Source organism: Salvia splendens, chromosome 16 (assembly GCF_004379255.2).
Source record: "Salvia splendens isolate huo1 chromosome 16, SspV2, whole genome shotgun sequence".
Taxonomy (NCBI): domain Eukaryota; kingdom Viridiplantae; phylum Streptophyta; class Magnoliopsida; order Lamiales; family Lamiaceae; genus Salvia; species Salvia splendens.
In genome coordinates this window covers 167,153-189,042 of record NC_056047.1, presented here as the reverse complement: position 1 = coordinate 189,042, position 21,890 = coordinate 167,153, and the positions used below count along the sequence as shown (strand labels likewise).

The 21,890-nt window shown below is 38.8% G+C and overlaps 3 protein-coding genes across 6 annotated transcripts; 1 reads left to right on the top strand and 2 right to left on the bottom strand.

Annotated features, from left to right (window-relative positions):
* Positions 1 to 6,662: 6,662 nt before the first annotated feature.
* On the top strand, positions 6,663 to 13,250 carry LOC121772432 (protein disulfide isomerase-like 5-4). 4 transcript variants are annotated; one of them, XM_042169543.1, is made up of 16 exons: positions 6,663 to 6,812; positions 6,988 to 7,070; positions 8,055 to 8,145; positions 8,754 to 8,848; positions 9,760 to 9,817; positions 10,292 to 10,476; positions 10,561 to 10,618; positions 10,713 to 10,753; positions 10,887 to 10,961; positions 11,116 to 11,172; positions 11,316 to 11,382; positions 11,590 to 11,736; positions 11,878 to 12,102; positions 12,536 to 12,685; positions 12,779 to 12,856; positions 12,961 to 13,250. In XM_042169543.1, exons 2-16 carry the CDS (start codon positions 7,030 to 7,032, stop codon positions 13,036 to 13,038), a joined length of 1,446 nt encoding a protein of 481 aa, XP_042025477.1. In that variant the 5' UTR covers positions 6,663 to 6,812; positions 6,988 to 7,029; the 3' UTR covers positions 13,039 to 13,250. The 4 variants fall into 4 exon arrangements, with proteins under 4 accessions (XP_042025477.1, XP_042025479.1, XP_042025478.1 ...); XM_042169545.1 differs by having other exon boundaries at positions 6,729 to 6,804; positions 6,986 to 7,070; XM_042169544.1 differs by having other exon boundaries at positions 6,739 to 6,890.
* A 544-nt stretch (positions 13,251 to 13,794) lies between these two features.
* LOC121771837 (COBRA-like protein 10) lies at positions 13,795 to 15,827 on the bottom strand. The gene has a single exon (XM_042168726.1). The coding sequence runs from the start codon at positions 15,775 to 15,777 to the stop codon at positions 13,795 to 13,797; it is 1,983 nt and encodes a 660-aa protein (XP_042024660.1). The 5' UTR covers positions 15,778 to 15,827.
* A 573-nt stretch (positions 15,828 to 16,400) lies between these two features.
* Positions 16,401 to 20,337, bottom strand: LOC121772562 (DDRGK domain-containing protein 1-like). Its single transcript, XM_042169708.1, has 8 exons — positions 19,934 to 20,337; positions 19,739 to 19,835; positions 18,659 to 18,762; positions 17,685 to 17,786; positions 17,447 to 17,608; positions 17,122 to 17,178; positions 16,912 to 16,948; positions 16,401 to 16,807 (listed from the first exon to the last, which is right to left on the bottom strand). The coding sequence occupies exons 1-8, from the start codon at positions 20,051 to 20,053 to the stop codon at positions 16,602 to 16,604; spliced, it is 885 nt and encodes a 294-aa protein (XP_042025642.1). The 5' UTR covers positions 20,054 to 20,337; the 3' UTR covers positions 16,401 to 16,601.
* Between the last annotated feature and the right edge of the window lie 1,553 nt (positions 20,338 to 21,890).

Here is a 21,890-nt window from a genome sequence, read left to right as displayed (position 1 = left end):
GATCTAACCTCTCCAGAAACCACTCACACAGAAAACCTCTCAAACACAAACCCTAACTCCTCTGAAACCCAAGCAACCGAAGCAGTTGCTTATCTCCACCCACACACCCGTTTAATCACACAAAAACTTGTGATAAACCATTGTGTAAACACTCAGAGATCATCAGAGAAGAAGAAAGAAATCAGGGAACACTCAACAGCCTAGAGAGAGAGAAGTGAGAGAATGAGAGAGTGAAAGTGAAAAGAAAAAGGGAGAGTATGGGGTATATTATCAGTGGTAGTGGGCTAGGGCAAACACACAGCCCAATATTGCCTGGGCCAATTTAATTCCAGGCCCAACAAATAATAGTCCATCAACTTAACAGCCCACACAATCAACAATTATATTATTGGGAATCGAAGGCGAGAGTGAAGGACGGAAGACTGCGTACAATAGATAGGGAGAGAGGTGGAGGGCTCTCAATTCTAGGGCTTTCAGTTTTGAATTATTATTAGAGACTCCAGACTTTGATTTGGGGATTTTCTTTAATTTAGAAATTGAGGGGGAAAAAGAGAGAAAGAAGAAGGGCCGCCCTTGAATAATTGATGTGAATGGATTAAGAGTTTCAAATGTTTAATAGGCCCCGCCACGAACCTGAGCCATTTGGCTATCTTTTCGAGCTCGAATCTGACATCTTTGTCAACCTTTAACTTCATGCATTAACCTCTCTAATGCTTAGCCAATTTCCACCCACTGAATTTTAACTTTTATTATAAGTGAATAGTGATAAGGGTTTAACATAACTTGTAATCTAGTACATTAATTTGAAAAGAGAATAGTATGAAATCTAAGTCCTACAATTCACATGGAGTACTTGACTTTTAACCTTTTGCTATTGCAACTCCAGCTGAGTCATCCTATATGATGCTTTTGAGTTTCGACATTAGAATTGTTCAATTAAGTCTGATTGTTAATTTTAATTATCGATCCAGTAATAATTTTGATAATATGTGATTCCAAGTCACAATGCATATTTAAAGAAATGCGAAATAAAGGGAATTTCAAAAGGCTAGTGAATCTCACTTTTTATATATAGTATATTAGTTTTATAATGGGTATGAGTGTAACGATTTATTGAATCCTAAAAAGATAATTTGTGTGCCTTAATTTTATATTTTGAAGGTTAGCGAATTAATCCCAAAATTTAAAAGGTCAGTGAATATAATTCATTTTGCTTAAATTTGTCCATTATTTTGTGGACGAAGGGAGTATTTCTTAAAAATTCATGCCACTTTTTATGAAAATAGATGATTATAATTTAGAATACAGATAAAGGGGAGCATTATTCTCCTTTTCAATCAAAACATCCTTTCTTCTTCTCATTCGTAGGCGTTAGATCTACTAAACCAACGGTCCAGATTGACAATTCCAATGTGTATCCGTGTTGCATTATGGTACCTGTGTGTGTGCATTATAAGGCTAAAATAGTAATTGTACAATATTAAAACCGCCAGAATTTGGAAAGGCCGTAATTATCGACATTCGAAACTTCCAACTCTTCATTCTCGTCATTAAACGCTGAACACCAAATCTGCCAACTCTCCACTCTCTCCACTATCGCCGCTCCCCAAACCCTAGATCTGTGAAAAAATTGCAACGCTTTAGAGTAATCCACCGCAAGTGTCCACAATTTCATCCCACATCCGTCGTCGTTCGTAACAACGAAACCCTACCGGCATCAGGGTACGTTTCTATGCTTTATTTATTGAGTTTGTGCGATACCTATACCGTGAAACAGCGACAAATGTGGCAGGACAATAAATTCTCACCGGAATTTATAGATTTGGGTCTAAAAGCATGAATTTTGATGGCCGAGTGTGTTATATAGTCTGTGTTGACATTGCTCTGTATCCGAATGTGTTTCATTTAATCTGGTTATGCGAGCATTGTTTGTTTTTTAATTTTGATTTCGTTATTGCCAGACAGATAGAATATGCCTAAGCGAGGACGTCCACGCTCACAACCATCCCAAGTTGCAGGTAAATTTGCGGCTCTGCTTTTGGAATTCAATATCTTATAGGTCGATTTTGTGGTACGATTGTTCCATGTTTGCTTAATGCAGTATGCCTATATGTAAGTGTCATTATGTGCATTATATGATGCATTATGTAGGCTGTGCTGATTATAACTGACTAGATTCATACAATATTATACTTATGAATTAACTATGTTGTTCTATGCATTATGCTGTTGATATTATGTAGTAATACGGGGACTGGCTCTGTGGTTTAAGCAACTCTGTCAAAGTTTACATATTGGTATTGTGTGGTGTGGGAGGTGCATTATGATTCCGTAACAATGCATTTGGTGGAGTGTATGACTGAGCATGAGTTGCAGACTTGATATGGTATACTAGTCTTCGTGTGTATTACATGTGCATTTGTGGGTGTACACAACGCATTGTGTGGTGTTTATGGTTAAGCCTTACACTTATGCACAATTATGTGTATGCATTATTTATTGTGGTCTATGCTGTATGTTACTTGATATCTGCATTATCTGCTTTGGCAAACACATTATAGGTAGTATTTTTGCAAGATATGTTGTACCTGAACGGGTACTGATTCTGTGGTGTAAGCAACTCTGTCAAAGTTTACATATTGTTATTGTTTGGTGTGGGAGGTGCATTATGAAGCTGTGTTTATGCATTTGGTGTAGTGTGTGGCTGACCTTGAGTTTTAGTGTTGATATGGTATACTAGTCTTTGTGTGTATTACATGTGCATTATTGGGTGAACTCAATGCATTATGTATATATGTAAGTGGCATTATGTGGCGTAACTTATGCATGATTTAGGGTGGTTTTTTGTTAAGCACTACACTTAGGCACAATTAATTTTGTGCATTATCTATTGTGGACCGAGCATTATGTTTCATGATATCTACATTATTCTGGGTATAATATGTATTAATACGTGTTGTGACTCTGTCAAAGTGTGCATATGGTTATGTTATGGATTAGTTATTTTGGAATGTGCATTATATATCATATATTGTGCATTATGATGGCTTTAGCAGGCATAAATACGTTAAGTGGCTTAGATGTTTAAGAAACTCAGACAAGCTTCAATATGGTTACTCCTGCGTTTGGGTAGTGCATTATGAAGCTGTGATGTATTGTTGACATTGGTTACTAGTTATTTGGTGTAATACGTATGCATTTTTCGGTGTACAAAATGCATTATGGGAGGTATTGTGTCTATGGCTTAATCAACTCAATTTCAATTTACATATGTGCATTATTGGGTTTAGGCAGTGCATTATGCAGTTTGTAATTTTCATTATATGCAGTATATTATGCATCATGGGAGGTATTGTGTCTATGACTTAATCAACTCAATTTCAACTTACATATGTGCATTATTGGATTTAGGCAGTGCATTATGCAGTATGTAATTGTCATTATATGCGGTATATTATGCATTATTGGGGGTATTGTGTCTCTGGCTTAATCAACTCAATTTCATCTTAAATATTTGCATTATTTACCCGAGTCTGTGCATTATGTATGAAGTAGTTGTCATTGTTTGCAATCTAGTAGGCATTTTGATAATTATTGCGTAGATGGGTGAATTGCTGCTTACCACATCTCAAAAGTTTGCTTGTACATTATTTGTTTGAAACTGTACATTATTTATGTGGTACTGTTCCATAATTGTCATTTATTATGCAATATTCGACTGACTCTGTACATTTTGGTTGTAGTAGTAAATATTATTTAGCTGATATTATGCATTATAAGATTTCATGCGTACGTGGTTGAAAGGGTATTAACGAGAGTTCAAAAAAATGTTTAGTATTACTCATTTGTGCATTATTTTAAAGAATCTGTGCATTCTGTAACCAATAGTATGCATTAAATAACATACATTATGCATTATTGTATTTTGTAATAGTAAAAGTCTGATATTTAATTTTGATGATTCCATATCAGAGAAGCTGCTACGACTGGAAATCGATGAATCAGTCATGATGTTATTCCAGCAGCCCTAACACAAAAATATAGGGAACGATTGGTCGAGGCAGACCCAAGCACGGCTCTAGAACATAGTGAGCAGAAGAAAGCCAGGGAGAGAAAGATCGACCATCTCTATTGTCGACAAACCCCGTCTGAGTTTCTAAACTGTAGTATATTATTATTGTACATTCCATTAAGTGTGTGTGCATAATAATGAAAACCTTCAACGCTAACAAAGTACAATATCAGTTTCGTAATATATTCTGAGATGCATTGTTTGTCAAGTATTTTGCATTATTATGTACATACTACACCCTAGCCCCTAGGCTGGCTAAACCCTAAGGGAAAACAAGAAACGTGCGACAAACATCGAAACACGACACAACTTAAGGATGAATGTTCATTACATATCACAAATAATGCATTACAAAAACTAAACTGCGCATTATACTATACAATATGTACATTATGTATATCAGTTAACAAAATACATACGCGCTATTCATGTGCAACCCCAGATGAATTACCGCAGCTCGTGTATTTGGACAACGTTTTTTAGACTTAGAACATACTACACCCTAGCCCCTAGGCTTGTTAAACTCTTAGGGAAAACAAGAAACGTGCGCCAAACATCGAAACACGGTTGTGTTAAAACATGTCGCCCATTTTTGAGTATTTGTCCTCTAGGGTTCGTTTAATGGTGTTGGGTTGCCCAATTCTGGGAAATAGGAGTGTATTATAGGGTGTGACACATAACCGCTATGAAGGACCGCGTGTATGAGACAATTATTTAGGGTGTAGATATCGGACTGGATAGGGTAGTAGTTTAAACCGATACGAATAATGCACCACATGGTAACGAGTAATGGATATTATTGACTATATAATGCTCAATATGTGAACTGCAATGCATAAAAACAAGTTGTACCGTGTTAAGCTTAGGGGCTAGGGTATAGTACGTAGACATTAATAACAAATTGTAAACCGATACGAATAATGCACCAAATTGTAATAAGTAATGGATATTATTGACTATAAAACCTACGAGCTATGCATGTGCACCCCCTGATGAATTACCGCAACTTGTGTATTTAGACAACGTTTTTAAGACTTAGAAAATACTACACCCTAGCCCCTAGGCTTGTTAAACCCTTAGGGAAAACAAGAAACGTGAACCAAACATCGAAACACGTCACAACTTAAATTAAACGGGTCAGGATTAATGGTCATTACATATCACAAATAATGTATTACAGAAACTAAATTGCGCATTATACTATATAATATGTACATCATCTATATCAGTAAAAAAACCTACGCGCTATGCATGTACAACCCCATCTGAATTACTGCAGCTCGTGTATTTGGACAACGTTTTTTAGACTTAGAACATACTACACCCTAGCCTCTAGGCTTGCTAAACCCTTAGGGAAAACAAGAAACGTGAGCCAAACATCGAAATACGACACAACTTAAATTAAATGGGTCAGGATACATGTTCATTATATATCACAAACAATGCATTACATAAACTAAACTACTCATTATACTATACAATAGGTACATTATGTATAGATGTTCATTCATGGTTCAGCACAACAACCACCAAACTATAATAAAGACAACCACCAAATTCGAGGTCCTCAACAACAATTCTACTAAACCCTTTATCCAAGACTTCCAACAACTGTGCCGATCCAATTTCAATCAACCAAAGCACAAAAAAATAATATTAAATTAAATTTCCAAAATTTCCAAAAACAAAAGAGTACAAACCAAGAAGCAAATTGTACACTCCTCAAGATCACAGGCAGTATCATCATCACCAGGGTAGCAAGGTGCCAGCTTGGAGTCGAGAATCAGCTTCCGGAGCTTCTTATGATCCACATCTCTGTGTTGGTACAACCCCTGAGGCCTAGTGTACTTCTCATCCACCACCTGCCGCCTCCTCCCCCCCAATTTATTCCCCATCACCAATACCTCTCGATTTTCCCCCAAATGTTTCACAATCAGAGCAAAATTCTCACTCAATCGCATCCAAGCATGTCGTAAAACAAATAAATGGGAGAAAGAAACGCCAATTACACTCAAAATAAACACAGATTTTCGGAATAAATTGGAATTCAATTAAACCTTGGAATTCAATGACAATAATTCACAGGTAAATTACACATCCTTTATATTGGAGAGGGGGGAAGAGAGAGAGTTGAACAAGATATATCTACTAGATTCGGTATTTACGCCACGGATTAAAGAAATTGCAGCTACTGCCACAGAGAAGAACAAAACAGAGACGGATATAACACTGAGGAATTGTGAACGGAAGAGTGCCTGAGCGAAAACAACAATTGCAGAGAGGGAGTAGGGAGATATTCACGTCTAGAGCGAGTGGCACGGATGAATAACCGTGAAGATCTTCAAAGGAGTAAATTAAGGAAGTTGCCATAACCAATAAAAATATTGATTACCAACTTTGCCCTTTTCGGGTTTTTTAATATTAAATTTAATGATTCAACCCATTAATATAGGCCATAGGATATAGGAAATCAACGGCTGAGATCAAGAAGGAAATAGGAGAAAATATGAGAAAAGAAATGAATACATCCCTCCAGATAAATATTCATTAAAATGGTGTGAATTAGATAGTACTACTACTTAAAATTTAATGTCATGCGATATGAAGATAATTTAATACGACTTGCCTAAAATTTATATGAGAAAAGTTAGTGATAATCGACCAATTTCTTTGCAGAAATTCACCGGGTTCGACCAGCCATCAGCATCAGCATCAGCATCAGCATCAGCATCAGCATCAGGTGTGTTCCTGATTTTGCAGTTACATTCATAATCATCGCACTCCTTAACCAAACCAAATGCGTTTTGCTTTCGGTTCAGTAAGACAGTAACAGTTTTTTTTGTAGCTATACATTATCCCATTTCTGCAGCAGATGCAGATCTGATCTAATTCCGCTTTTTATTTATAAATCTTAGGTTCTTTGTTCCATTTATTCGCAAATCGACGATTGATTAATCATGGTGTCAACCAGTAAAATCAAATCCGTCGATTTTTACAGGTGATCCCTCCTTTTTTCTTTCTCAGTCCCCACATTTCGGTGCAATTCATTTTATTTACATCATTTTCTGATGTTGAGCTAACTGAAGCATTTTGGTTTCGATGCCGACTCTTATTCTCCCCGCAATTGGTCCTTTTTTATTTATGTTTTTCGTTTATTTGAGAGTGATGAATACAAATGAAAACTGTGCATTTGGGCTAGAATTGTTTTTTTCTATTGGACTGGTTAAACCTTGTATCGCGAGAGCATCTTATTTGCTATACGGATTTTGCTTGCATTGGTTTCTGTTGGTGGAGGTGGTTCGAGAACAAGGAATTTGAAGCTGGCAATGGTTGCAATAGTTAAGAATAGTTAATACATAATGTGCTTAGATCCCCAAGCTTATGCAAAATGCTTGGATATGAGATAGTGTATACATATTTGTATTGAGTTCCTAATAGTAGTGGTACTGATCTGGCCCTTCTCTTTTGTGCACAGTGATATGTTTCTGTACATTTTGTCTTGGTGAAACTTTATTTTATATTGATTTCCTGTGTCAAATCACAGTCCATTGATTAGACAGATTATAATACTAGCAAATACGTTCAAAAAGTGCCTTTTTGGGCAACTTAGAGGTGGAAACTTGGAACTTATCTTATCATACCTGTAATTTTGGGCCGATGATCATAACTGATTGGCTTTCGATTCAGTATCTAGCAAGAATCTTAGTAATTATTGTGGAGAACATGATGAATCAGCCTTGCCAGTTAATTTTTTAGAAGTTTTTTTTTCTTTGCACATGAATTTTTGAAGAATTTTAATCAGGCGAGGACGCATCTCTGTTAGAACTCAAGCGTAGCTGTCAAGTACTCTCTAGTTTTGATGATAGTATAAGAATCATAAGATATGATGCTTTGGAATCGTAGATGCTGAATGCTCATTACGCTGGTGTAAATGCTCCTTTTTACTTAAATTCCGTTCCCTTTTTTTTTCTTATATTTGCAGGAAAATCCCAAGAGACTTGACTGAAGCATCATTATCAGGTGCTGGATTGTCAATCCTAGCAGCCTTTTCCATGATCTTTTTATTTGGAATGGTAGGAACTATTCTTTATTGGCCAACGGTTGATAGATACATGCACTATCAAGCCTAGGAAACTGATGGAATCTTTATGCAGTCCAATGTTATCAAATGTTATCAAATAGCGGATATGGCGGCGCCATGGTGCTATGGCATGGCGTTCGGTGGTGGAAAAGCCATAGCACCATGTCGCTGCCATAGCACCGCCATATCCGATATTTGACAACATTGCGTGTGTACTGCATTTAGGAATAAGGCATTATGCAAGAAACATGGTGGTTAGAGTGGTATATTATGCTTTATTAATTGTTTAAAGTGTTTTAGATGTTATATTTTTAATATTTTTAAAATTTTGAATTATATATAAATATATAAGTATTATTTTATTTATTTAATTTTTGACCGCCATATCCGCCATACTAATACGCCATATCCCTGTGGCGGTGTTTAGGCAAACCGCCATAAGCCGCCATACGAGATTGATAACATTGATGCAGTCAGCTCCCCCTTTATTTTATTATTCTATCATGCTGCATTGCAAATGCTTTTTGTTTTAGCTGCATCTCGCCATGTGCCACAAAAAAATGCCCTCTGCCCTCTGTATGATTGTGCTGTCATATGTAGGAATTGAATGATTATATGAGAGTGAGCACGTCTACATCAATTGTTGTTGATAAGAGTTCTGATGGGGACTTTCTACGAATTGATTTCAACATGAGGTAATATTTTATTAATGCTAATTTATGTAAAATTACTTGATATTGCCTACGACTTCTTTTATATTAAGAACAAAGAACCAATGGGTTGCTAGTCTGAATATTGAATGTACAAGAACAAACTCAGAAACAATTCACCTTATTTTATTATCTCCTTTTTTTGCTTAAAATAATACCACTTGACACAAAAATGCTTTCATTAAGAACTGTGGAGTTCAGAGCCATTTTACTTTTTCTTTCTTGTCCCCTTACCGCCAGATTTTGATTATAAATAAATAAAATGTATTTCCAGACCATCGTAGGTCCTGCAAATTTTGAGACACTATAATCTCATCATTCAAAGCCTAGCAGGGACAAGTTATTTCTTCACATCACATGCAGTGCATTAACATTAATACTACCAAAAAATTTTCTTCTCCAGAAATCTTGTCCCGTTTGAAATATATGTACCTTTGAGTATTCTATCCCATAGTTTAAACATTCTGTGCCCTCCCAGGTGATAACGTCATGTACTCTTCTAAATTTTTCCTGGTAAAAGACATGTAATCTTATTGGTAACTGCAGTTGATGTCCTGGAAATTGCCACCTTTTACCCTACCAGCCACAAGATGACCAAAATATATGTTGAACCTACACTTGTGGTTAATACTTGTAAATTTGGAATTGTGTACTTTTTTTGAGTTGGAATCCTTGTAATTCTGTACTCTTCGATATGAATCCATATAGGGCCATTTTTGCCATATAGGGACACTTTTTGTGTACCGAGCATCACAATATCTATTGACCTGGTAAAACACTGTATTAATATTTAGGTAGCTGAATTTATTAGTGCCTGGTATCTTTTGAAACATCTCCATTGCTTAATTTTTAAGCTATATGTGTTATTATGGTGATAACTTCTTAAATTATTGTAGCTTTCCAGCATTGTCTTGTGAATTTGCTTCGGTTGATGTCAGTGATGTCCTGGGCACTGTAAGTCTTCTTTTCCTTGACTCCAAATACAATATCTTTATGAATTCTTTAAGTCATTCTCTCGAATTTTTAGTTTTTTACAGCTAACTAGGTAGTGCTCATTACGTTATAGATCTGCGGCCGCTGGCCAGCCTGAAGGGGAAAGATGCACAATTTTGGAATTGATCTTGTTTAAAGAACTTTGAATATGGTTCCACTGCTGTGAATAAAAGAACTGTATCTGTTAACGACACGTGTCTGATTTTATATCACACATTCACACCTCCCAAGTGTGATACATGTAAAAAAATAAGTAGTGTTGAATGTATTTTTCTTACCTCTTGTCAGTTTATTGAAAAAATTGTAAGTAATTTGAATTTTACTAGAAAACTCATTTCGTATAGAGATTTCCTACAGTTTCATTCTCTAGTAATTTTTTTCTTGTAATAAAACCAGATTGTAATTTCATTGAACTTTCTCCATTTTTTTTCTCAGAATAGGTTGAATATAACTAAGACTATACGCAAGTATTCAATAGATTCCAGATTAAACCCTACTGGTTCCGAGTTTCACTCAGGACCAGTTACAAAAGGTGTTAAGCACGACGAGGAAACTGATGAAGAATATGGAGAAGGTTCTGTTTTACTCAATAGACTCAATTTTGATAGAATTTCACACAAGTGAGTAATGAGTATACACATACCTTTTCAGTTTGTTATTTTAGATTGCATGTGCACCTCTGATATTCCTGATTCATGCGACAGGCATGCTATTTTGGTAGTGAATTTCTATGCCCCTTGGTGCGCTTGGAGCAATCGCCTGGTATCAGCGCCTCTCTAGTTACTGTCTTTCTGCTGCAATAATGAATGGATGGTTGTAAGTAGTGTAATGAACCTGTCTGTTTCTTTAATTTCAGAAACCTTCATGGGAGAAAGCAGCCAAAATTATAAGAGAAAGGTGTTATCTCTGATATTACTTTTGTACTTGGTCAAAATAAGTTGCCCATAACTATTTCACTTTATACTTGAAAGAGTGACTAGCATCGTTATCAAATACTCTATTTAGAAGCTCATCTTCAGTGATCTTTTAGATATGACCCAGAAACTGATGGACGTATACTTATGGGCAAGGTTGATTGCACTGAAGAAGCTGATCTGTGTAAAAGGTACTTTCTAGATGATATTTGGTTATTACATAGTTCAATTACTTTGTATGGGTTTTTGCACTGCCATGATCCTAAGTGATATTTATATTTCTTATGTTTTCCTTCTTTTTTGTGTTGCTGTTTCACATATTAAGTCTGTTAAAAATATCTGCAGGAATCACATACAAGGATATCCATCGATTCGGATCTTCCGTAAAGGAAGTGATGTAAGGTCAGATATCATATCTTCAGGTTTACACCTTTGAGTTCCTAATTTCTTACACCTTATTTGCAATTACTCAATGTCTCGCATAGTATAGATGAATCTATGTTCACTTGTAAATTCTATTTTGACATTAACTGCTCCTGATGCAGGGAGGATCATGGCCACCATGAGCATGAGGCATATTATGGCGACCGAGATACGGACAGCCTAGTGAAGGTGAGAATGCTTTGACTCCATGGAAAAGTGTGTTTCGATGGAGAAGTTCCAAAATGAGAAAATATAATGAACTAATCCCAGTCTCCGCCCAACAATTTCCCTTGCTTAATCACGAGATAGGAATAGGATTTTTCTAAAGACAAATATGGTGATTTCAACTTAATAACTTCTATATATGAGGAATTTAGTGATATTTTATCCTTGCAGGTGATGGAGGATTTGGTTGCACCTATTTCTTTTCAGTCGTCAGAAGGTGCTCCTAGTAATATTGCCACAGAGATAAAAGATGATGCAAAAAGGCCTGCACCTTCAGCAGGAGGGTGTAAAATTGAGGGTTTTGTACGTGTGAAGAAGGTTGGAACACATTATTTGAGATGTATTTCGGTGTAGATGGTTCAAAGCATAGAATCATGCCTAGTTGCATCATATGTATAAATATGCATGTGCCTTAATAAATTTTTAAATCTCAGATCTCTTCTTCTCTCTATTGTGCAGGTTCCAGGGAATCTTATCATATCTGCTCATTCAGTTTCTCATTCTTTTGATGCTTCTCAAATGAATATGTCACATGTTATTTCTCATTTTTCTTTTGGTAAAAAAATCACTCCATGGGTCTTGAGTGATATGAAGCGGCTGCTGCCACATCTAGGTAGAAGCCATGACCGCTTGAATGGCTTGTCGTATATCAGTAATTCGAGTGATTCTTATGCAAATGTAACCGTAAGTTTTTATTGCATTATTTTGTATCCTTCCAGATCTTTTATATCCTGTAATCCTGCTGTTTCAGTGTATCTAGCAATTGCTATCTGACTATCTCAATATCTTTGTGCTGTATGCAATATAAACCTGAAACGGTATACATCCATTTAAAGAAAGATAAGTGAAACCAGCACAAAAGGCTTGCATAAAACAAAACTCCTTGGTGATTGCTTAGGAGATGCTAATTTGACTATTGTGGTGTACCCGATAGCAGCTTTGCTAGTCATATAAATTGTGTCGTTATCTTTTCTTGATTTGATTTGATGGAAATCCTTGCTGATCACAGACAAAACGGAAATTGCATGTTTATCCTATCGTTGATAATGTTGAACTGTTTATCTTAGCTTTATGGATGATCTAGCAGTGAATTCATTAACTTCTTCTACATTTGCAGATTGAGCATTATCTTCAACCCGTAAAAATTGAGGTGATGACAAAATCTTATAAACTAGTTGAGGAATATGAGTACACTGCCCACAGTAGTTTGGTTCACAGTCTTCAAATCCCTGTTGCAAAATTTCATTTTGAGCCATCTCCTATGCAGGTAATAAGCTGTTCTATCAATCTTTCTTGCCAATTGTGTTTATTCTCGTCTCTCATTGTGTTTACCTTTTCTTTTGCCGTGTTCCCCTATCAGGTTTTAATAACCGAGGATTCCAAGTCTTTTTCACACTTCATTACAAATGTCTGTGCCATCATCGGAGGTGTTTTCACGGTTTGTGCTCAATGCTTTCCTTCTGCAGCTTGGTGCTCAATACTCCCTTTGGATCCTTCTTCTCTGTGATTTACCAACGCAAAAATTCGTTTGGTGGTTTGCAGGTAGCTGGTATCTTGGACTCCGTCCTACACAACGCAATGAGGCTGGTGAAAAAAGTTGAACTGGGGAAGAATTTCTGACCGGAAGTGGAAATTAGCAAACATGTAAAGAAGGATGCCAATTTCTGTAGTGATATGCATAGATAAGTTAAATCAATTAGATTGAGGATCTTTTTAATGAAATTTAAGGTTTATCATAATTTGGTACTCGTTCATGAGAGGACATCTTCTTCCATTTTGTTCATTTGAGTATTTTAGTTTATCATAATTAAAACAGGTTTTGTTTTTTGAAATCTGAATTGGCTGCATTAATTCACAAAAATCGTCCCAAAGTTACCTTGAGCTTGTTTCCAGCAGACTGTAATTAACTAATCATCATCTCGAATAATTTTATCTGATTTTCTGAGGCACCTCATTTAAATGACCTCAGGCTCAGGGTGTTTTTTAGACAGTAGCAATAGCAGCAGCCTGTCTTGGTTTGTACTATGAGAATGAGATGCGACTATTCTTCCCATATTTCATTTAATTTTTCTGTTTTTTAGGAGTATTTTGATATGCTGTTTTGCTTACCATGTTTCAGTTGCTGATCATGGTATTTGAAGTTTTCTTGGAAACCATGAAATGCCAGGAACTCTATAGCAATAGGAGTGGATGCCCAACACAAGTTGGTAATCTAACACAAGTTATTGAACCTAACTAACTTGTTCACTTTTTGTGTTCTATTGTCAGCTGCAGAACGTAATTACTACATGTTTCATAACATAAAAAGGTGTGATTGCATTTACAGTGGAAAAAAAAAACTTGGTGTAGTGAAAATAAACTAAAGGAATAAGTCAGTTAAAAAAAAAGCACAAGTGAAGTAAGAATGGCAAGCAAGAGCGAGCAGGTCAGCACCCTGGGCGGCGTGGGTGCAGCAGCCTTGGGCAACACCTTGGGAAGCGCGCACTCCTCCCCATTGAAATACAGCTTGGTAGGGAACCCGTCCCCACGCGCAATCTTCAACCCGTGAATATGCTTCTTCGAGAACGATAGCACCGACTGCTGCTTTCCCGGCACAGGTGGATCCTTTCCGGGGTGGCTCCCGTTCACCTTCCCCACAAGGTAATTTAGCCCCGGCAACCCTTGCATGAAGATCGTGTTGTTCATGTCATCCATCACACTCCCGTTGAACGAGTACGATTTCTCGAACCCGGGGAACGCCCGCCTCATCACCAAGGCCGAGTACCAGTCCACGAACGCCTCCTCCTCCCAGTTGAACAAGGTCATCCTCGCCGTCCACCCGGTCTTGAAGTCGGAGTCCACGTGCCAGTTGATGCTCACGCCGCAGTTGTCCGGGCATGGCAGCTTCCGCGGAAGCTTGTGATGGTTGATCCTCGCGAATGCCGCCGCCTTCTTGCTCCGGTTCACGAAGGGGACCAGCAGGGCGCTTGGCGGGATATGCAGCGCGGCCGCGTTCCGGTCGCAGCGCGGCGGCTCGTCCTCACAGCCGCACGCGCACGTGTTGCACGGGACTGCCCCGTCCGCATAGAAAGCCGAGTAGGAGACGCAGCAGCGGTTCTGCTTGGGCTTGGGCCGGGTCATGTTGCAGTTCACCTGCCAGCTGGCGATGGCCGACCCCGTCGCGTCGATCCCACGCGGGTCGGGGAACTCGGACGGGTCGACCCGGATGGGAGGTCCGCATTTGTAGTTGGGGTTCAAGCGGCCAGTGATCTTCCAGTTCTGAGGCGGGTTGATCGCGGTCCGGTTCAAATCGGGAGGGAGTTTGAAAACCTCCATTTGGAAAATGGCTCTGGCTTTGGTCTCGTTCATGGTGGTGGGGAGGAGGAGGCCGTCCTTGCAGCAGTAGGGGAGTTTGCCGACTTTTTCGTCGTTCTCAAGCTGCGGGGGGAGGTCGGAGATGACGGGTCTTTTCTGGCAGTTCATGACGTTGGAGAAATCAAAGTCTTTGTAGTATTGGCCTTGCGGGCCGTAGATGCACTCGGAGGGGTCTTTGCGGTGGGTGAAGGCGCCGCGCATGTCGTAGATGAACTCGTTGCGCATCCAATCCCAAGTGAGGTTCCATTGGTCGAGGCGGCCGAGGGGGTGGAGGTTGTCGATGGTCACCTGAGCCACGTACTTGTTCTCGTAAGCTTTGAGGACATCGTAAGTGAAGTGGAGGTCGTCGTAGGTGCGTGCTGTGTATTTGGTTATTTTCTTTTCTTTGAATTTAGGATCTTTTCTACAGCAGACGTGCATGTAGGGCCCCTTCCGGGTTGCCGGGGGGCATTTGTAGCCTTCATTAACAAGCTTCAACGACTTAGGCATGGGGGTGGCTCTGTCCGCAACACCAAACTGCGTGCCCTTGAGCCCAACGTGCACTTGCATCTGCTCGTAATTCGAGGCCGTCTCGATGGCGGTTTTGAGGTCTGCCTGGGGGTACCCCGCCAGCACGGTCCCGTTCTTCCCCACGCGGATAGGGAACCCCTCGCCGCTCACAACGATAGCCCCTTCCGCAGACACCAGGAGCTCGTCGTACTGGAACCCCACAAACATCTTCCACGACTTGAGCTCCTGGGTGCCGGCGTTGAGGATCGTTGCTGTGGCCTTGAACGCCCACGCCTGCGCCGTCACATTCTTCACTAGCGGGTACTCCTTCTCCCGCCCCTCGAACGTGTACGACAGGAAGATCCCGTTGCACTTCTCCATCTCCGGGGGTGGCGGAGGCGGCCCCTCTGGAGGCAGCACCTCCGGAGGCAGAATGTCTTGCGCGACAACCATGCTGCGCAAGATCACCATGGCAACGAGGAGCCATGGCATCCTCGCGAGTAACTGCGATATCATGGATTATTATATTTGGATTGGATTATGAAACTTGAACGGGGGGGGGCGGCGATTGGCTGAAATGCCCCGTCGGAGATAAACAGAAAGGATTTTAAGAGAGGATTGGCTGAAAATCATGGGCTAGTCTGTTAGGAAAGGATTTTAAGAGAGGTGCAAAATAGTGGGAGGCTATAATCAACTACTGGTCCGGAGATGATTCAGGATTTTCCTATTTTTTCAATTCTATGTATCACCTTCTATTTTCACTTATCATGAATTCTGCATGCTTCTTCTTCTATGGTCATTAATTGAGTTATTATTAAAAAATTATACTTATGTTGTAGGTTGTTACTCTTTACATCTTCAACGCCTATAGTTGATCTTGATCCATCGCTTTGCTTCATTAAATTTTTTTTCCTTTATAGCCCCATCCATGATGAAAATTTAAAACTAAATGTGGACAAGGAAAAACAACTTTCGCGAAATAACTGTGTGTTACATGCTCGGAATCAAACTTGAACGTCAACATTGTTGCATTAATCTTAATTCTTATTGTAAGTCATTTCATGTGTAATTTTTTACAAACAGCAAAAACAATTTATCGTTATTGCAACTATAATTACACAATTTCTCAAAATTCATGCTTACATAAAACAATAATTTCAAATTGAGATTATAAACCAGGTGAGAATAACACCTAGGAAGAGAAACAAGTACTCCAACGCCCTAATTCATAAGTTGAGGCATATTGAAGAATTTCAAGTAACCTCTAATTACAGTCTTCCTAACTGCATTCAACAAGCTATCAGTTAGTTCATACACATTTCTGTTAACAAGAGACCAGATCAAGCAAAAGTTATCTCCTCTATGCTGCTTATATCTTCCGCTACCTCAGCTTTAGGTTCTAAATCTATGAACTGGTTGGACTTGCTAGCCAGGTGCGATATGCTTACTCTACCTTCACGCTTGATGTAATCAGCAACGGCTTTCATTTCTTCCAGTGAGATGTATATGTATTTTCCTCTGTCGTCCATTACACCCGATAGTCTACCTGTGAAAGAAACACATATTCAACTGTAGTTCTTCTCCATGGTTAACTAGAAGGAAATGGACACAAAATTTACATCTTGTATATAAGAAAGGGAAACAACATACCCATAGTTTCTAGTGAGTTAATACGATTGATACAGTCCTGCATTAGACCAAAAATCACACTGCGTAAGAAAGGGACCACCAGAGACAGTAGAGTGATGATAAGACTTTTTTGGCAACCTCGAAGGGACGCAAAAAATTAGGAGTATTACTTTAAGAAAACATAAATGAAGGGGTTTTTCAGTAATACTTATCATCTGTGATATAAGCTACCTGAGTTCGCAACTTAAACTCTGCAGCAATATCTTCCAGAGGAACACATTTATGCTTCTGCAGAATCAATTAAAAAGAACAAATAAGCATCTGGACTCTTCTCTCCACTAGAAGTTCCCTTTCACACAGCTACATCATTACTTCAATCAGCGAAAGAGAGACGGAATATAGAGGTTCCTCAAATATAAAAGGAGATGTTATTTGCCTAGATGATACTTTAGTCCTGAATCCTGATATTCACAGCATCACTTGCTTGAATTAAAAAGATCAGAAAGAGCTATTGATCCCTGTGATTAAAAAATAAAAGAGATCACGCCAAAGTCACCTTGATGTACTCCACAAAATCAAAGAGCAATCCTTGGCTTCCATCTTGCACTTCATTTTCGGTCGTTCCTTCAGCATCAACAGAAAATGCTCCTTTCCATTTTTCAAACTCCAATACAGCAGCTTCTTCCTCCTTTGCTTTTCGTGCTTTTGCTTCTTCTTCCTGGATAGTTTATACCAACACTTTTAAAAATGAAAACCAATAATTCGTGCGTATTTCATAAATTTCATCAACTAACCAGCATTCTTTCATGAGCTTCTCGTTCCTCATCCTTTTTCCTCCTCATCTCATCATAATGATCTTGTTTTGTTCTCCTTGAGTCACGTGCAGCATCTTCAGCCTTCAGAAGCAATTCGTCAATGTCAGATGCATTAATCACTAAAGCCTCTGGACTGAGAAAACGGTGCAATGGCAATGCTACATTACTAGGTCACTTCTGGGCCCTTATCAAGAAATACCCAGCATCATCATTAAGTCTTCTGAATTAGAAGTTCACTAAGTCTTCTGAATTAGGTTCTCAAGTAATTAGCAAAAAGATATACTCCCTCTGTTTCATAGTAATAGAGTCATTTTGTCATTTTGGTACGTTCCATAGTAATAGAGTCATTTCCCTTTTTAGTAAAAGTCAACACATTTTTCCACACCTACTTTACTCTCTCTTACTTTTTTCTCTCTATCTTTTTCATTTTCCACTTTATTCTCCCTTTACTGAACTCACCTAACACAATTTTTCTTAATCTCCGTGCCGAAAAGAAACGCCTACATTACTATGGAACGGAGGGAGTAGTAGTATGTTCCTAGATATAGCTTTTACATGAAAACTAGAACAAAGATAATTATATCTATTACACCAGAGTACACCACGGACTGAAATGAAATGGAAAAGACAGCCAATAGGAAGTAAAGGATGGAACTCGATAGGTAGTATCGGAGGGGCCAATTATGTGAAAAGATCTTAGTGTTTGAGAAAAATGGGTGTCAATATTCGTGTGTGGTTTCCATTATGTTTTCAGCTCAAATTAGGGGCTACATGTTTTTTTTGGGAGGGGGGGGGGTATTTGAACTGAACAGCCGAGGGGCGAGAAGCGCCTGACCCAATAGTCTAAGGTGGCTAATTGTACCTTCTCCAAACAATATACACACATATTGTAGGGGTTGAGGGGCAAAGCCTTCCTACATGATAATAATGAAATGCCCATTAGAAATCTTTACCTGGCGTTGTGCCTCTCGCTCTTGCCGTTTCTTCTCCTTTTTTGTCGAAGCTCTAGCCCTATACCCATCTGCTGCGTCTTCATCATCACTTCCATCCTCAGTTTCTGTACCCATGTAAAATAATATTTACATCCTTGGTACAATATGTCCTTTAGGGCAGGAACATACACACTAATACGCAAACACACATAATACAAGAAAAGAATCATATGAAAAAGAGTCTTTAGAGCCACAAGCAGCTGGCTAGATAATACCAGCTAGGGATTCTTCATTATCATGATAATCCATAGACAGACAAAAAGTTCTTCGAGAATTAGATTTTTGTTAACGAATACTGTGAGCATTAAGTTGACAGCAAATGTAACTGCTGATAATGTTATCAATCTCGTATGGCGGCTTATGGCGGTTTGCCTAAAAACCGCCACAGGGATATGGCGTATTAGTATGGCGGATATGGCGGTCAAAAATTAAATAAATAAAATAATGCTTATATATTGATATATAATTCAAAATTTTAAAAATATTAAAAATATAACATCTAAAACACTTTAAACAATTAATAAAGCATAATATACCACTCTAACCACCATGTTTCTTGCATAATGCCTTATTCCTAAATGCAGTACACACGCAATGTTGTCAAATGTCGGATATGGCGGTGCTATGGCAGCGACATGGTGCTATGGCTTTTCCACCACCGAACGCCATGCCATAGCGCCATGGCGCCGCCATATCCGCTATTTGATAACATTGGATAATACACCAAAAGATATCGTTGAAGGAAAATGCAACCAGGCAGCAGAGGCCTATAGATATTTCAGGAAACGAACTCAACCAATCAATCAAATACTTTCTTGGTGCAGGACAAACGAACTCATATTAGGAATATGAGCATCCAATTTAATCTTGGTGCAGGACAAACGAACTCAACCAATCAATCAAATACTTTCTTCCATTTCACCATTGTAATTCTTTGATGAATACCTTTCCACATTAGTATCATAGAGTTTGATCATAACAGAGAATGGAACTCAAATATAATCCTAAATGCGGATGGAGTGATTATTGACAGAAAAAAACCTTGGACGTTAGCGGCAGCTGACGATGTGCTTGCTGCAGTTCTTCGCCGCATTCGCCGATTATTACCAGCCCTAACCACGCGTTCCCCTTGTACAACCTGCACCAAGCACAAAATCAGATAACTTTAACCTAGTTTCAGCAATTCAAAATTAAGAAGATAAAACTCTGAATCAATCTAAAAATCGCGATTCATACCTGTGGCTCTTCTTGATGTTGGTGGGGAAGGCGAGAGTCGAGCCGGCGCCTCCACAAATAGAGCGGAATCAAAGAGAAAACCACGATCATCATCAGTACTGCCGCTAATACACCCTCCATTTCCTTGAAAATCAAAACCAATTACTAAACCCTGAAATAAAATCAAATCAATAGGCGTAAAACTGATGGAGAATTGAATAGCCGAACGATCTGCAAGAAATTTAGGCGACGGGTTTTCGATTAATTCTAGGCCGACAGTGCACCGTTGATTTTAGATTTATAAAGTCAAAAAAAATTATTAAAAATAATCATGTAAAATGTCATTTTATTTGTATAGTTATACTACTAATAATGATGATCATTACAAAAATATGTTGAAGAAATGAAACTTAATTATAAACTGATTTCGATACAAAATAACAGTATTAGGTATTGTCTGCTATTAATGTATGAGGTATGCTTTATAAGTATTCTTTTCCATGACATGATCACTAGTTTGCATGGAGAGATGATGAAACAGCCAGCATATCTGCCACGTGCTAACCAAGATGACACGTCACCCATTCAAACAAGAAGAATAAAGGAGTAATTATTTTGCATGATATCTGAAGAGAAAAAAATGGGCGGACATCTCTTGTCTCTATACCCAGCCACGCAGGCCTCAAGGCTCATCCCATTCTCAACGATAAGGGTATGCATATCATATGTAGTTGAAATTTTCTTGATTTTACAATTTTTCACATAAATATATGTGTGTGCAGTGCAGTGCAGTGCAGTGCAGAGATTCAAGCATGGCAGCGAGGGGCATGGGATTGATAAGGAGAGAGCGCCGACGACGGCTGAGAGGGTAGCCGCCAAGGATTCAGCAGCCACACGGTGGACCGATGCTGCTGCAGAGGCTGCCGTCGGCGCCTCCCAACCTCAGCCAGTCAAACAAACTACTGATCAGAAAGGTGATATCCATAATAGCGGCGTTGACCAGCGATGATGAGCAATACCTCTTTCTTTTACTTCTCTACTTCTTTCTTTTTCAGATTTTTGTTTTTCTTCTGATGATGTTGTAATTTTCAGATTATCAATATAGCAATGATAATTGAAATTAATGGTCAAAAACACCACTTAAAATAGGAATTAGAGCATCAAAATATCGGATTCACTTCGATTTCCGCCGGCTAGAGACGTTGGGCGTCGCTGAGAGTGAGCGAGGTGGAAGTGAAGTGTCTGCCGCCTGGACTGGAACATGTATACAAGGCAAACACGCGAGAGTGTCACGCGTGTTTAGTTCAAAGACGCGAGAACGTCATGCGTGTTTAGTTCAAAGACGCGAGAGCGTCATGCGTGTTTCGTTCAAACACGCGAGAAGCTCACGCGTCTTTCCTATAACTAAAAATGTTTTTTTTCCAGGTACAAATGGCGGATAGCGTGGCCCATAACGTACTTTCGTGGAATTTAGCCCCAATCCGTCGCCTCTTTTCCGCCGTAACTTCATGACTGCTGAACTTACCCTGCATAAACCAGAGCAAACACAACCCCCAATCCAAAATATAAAAAAAATTAGAAATTTCTAAACTGGCGAGAAAACGCTCAATCATTGAAAATGAAAAGTAATCCAAGAATAATTTATATTCGCATCAAACACATTTCACAAGCCATAATTGACACCACAACCGAGCCCCGGGCCAAGCATTTAAACAATAAACCAAACCCAGAGTGACCTAAAATCAAGAGTAACTGCGGGAATGTAATAGCAATCAAAACAGAACTCACATGTGAAGCAACGAGAGGAGGCTTGTTCTGGCTTTTGGAAGCCATGCGCAACCAAGCTCTCTATGCTAGAAAACAGCTGCAGCAGCAGATCCGGATTGGGGAGAGCAGAGCGTATGGACTATATGGACTAATTTTTTTCAAAATTGGGTGTGGCGGTAATTTTCACATACATCCATAAAGTATAAATTAA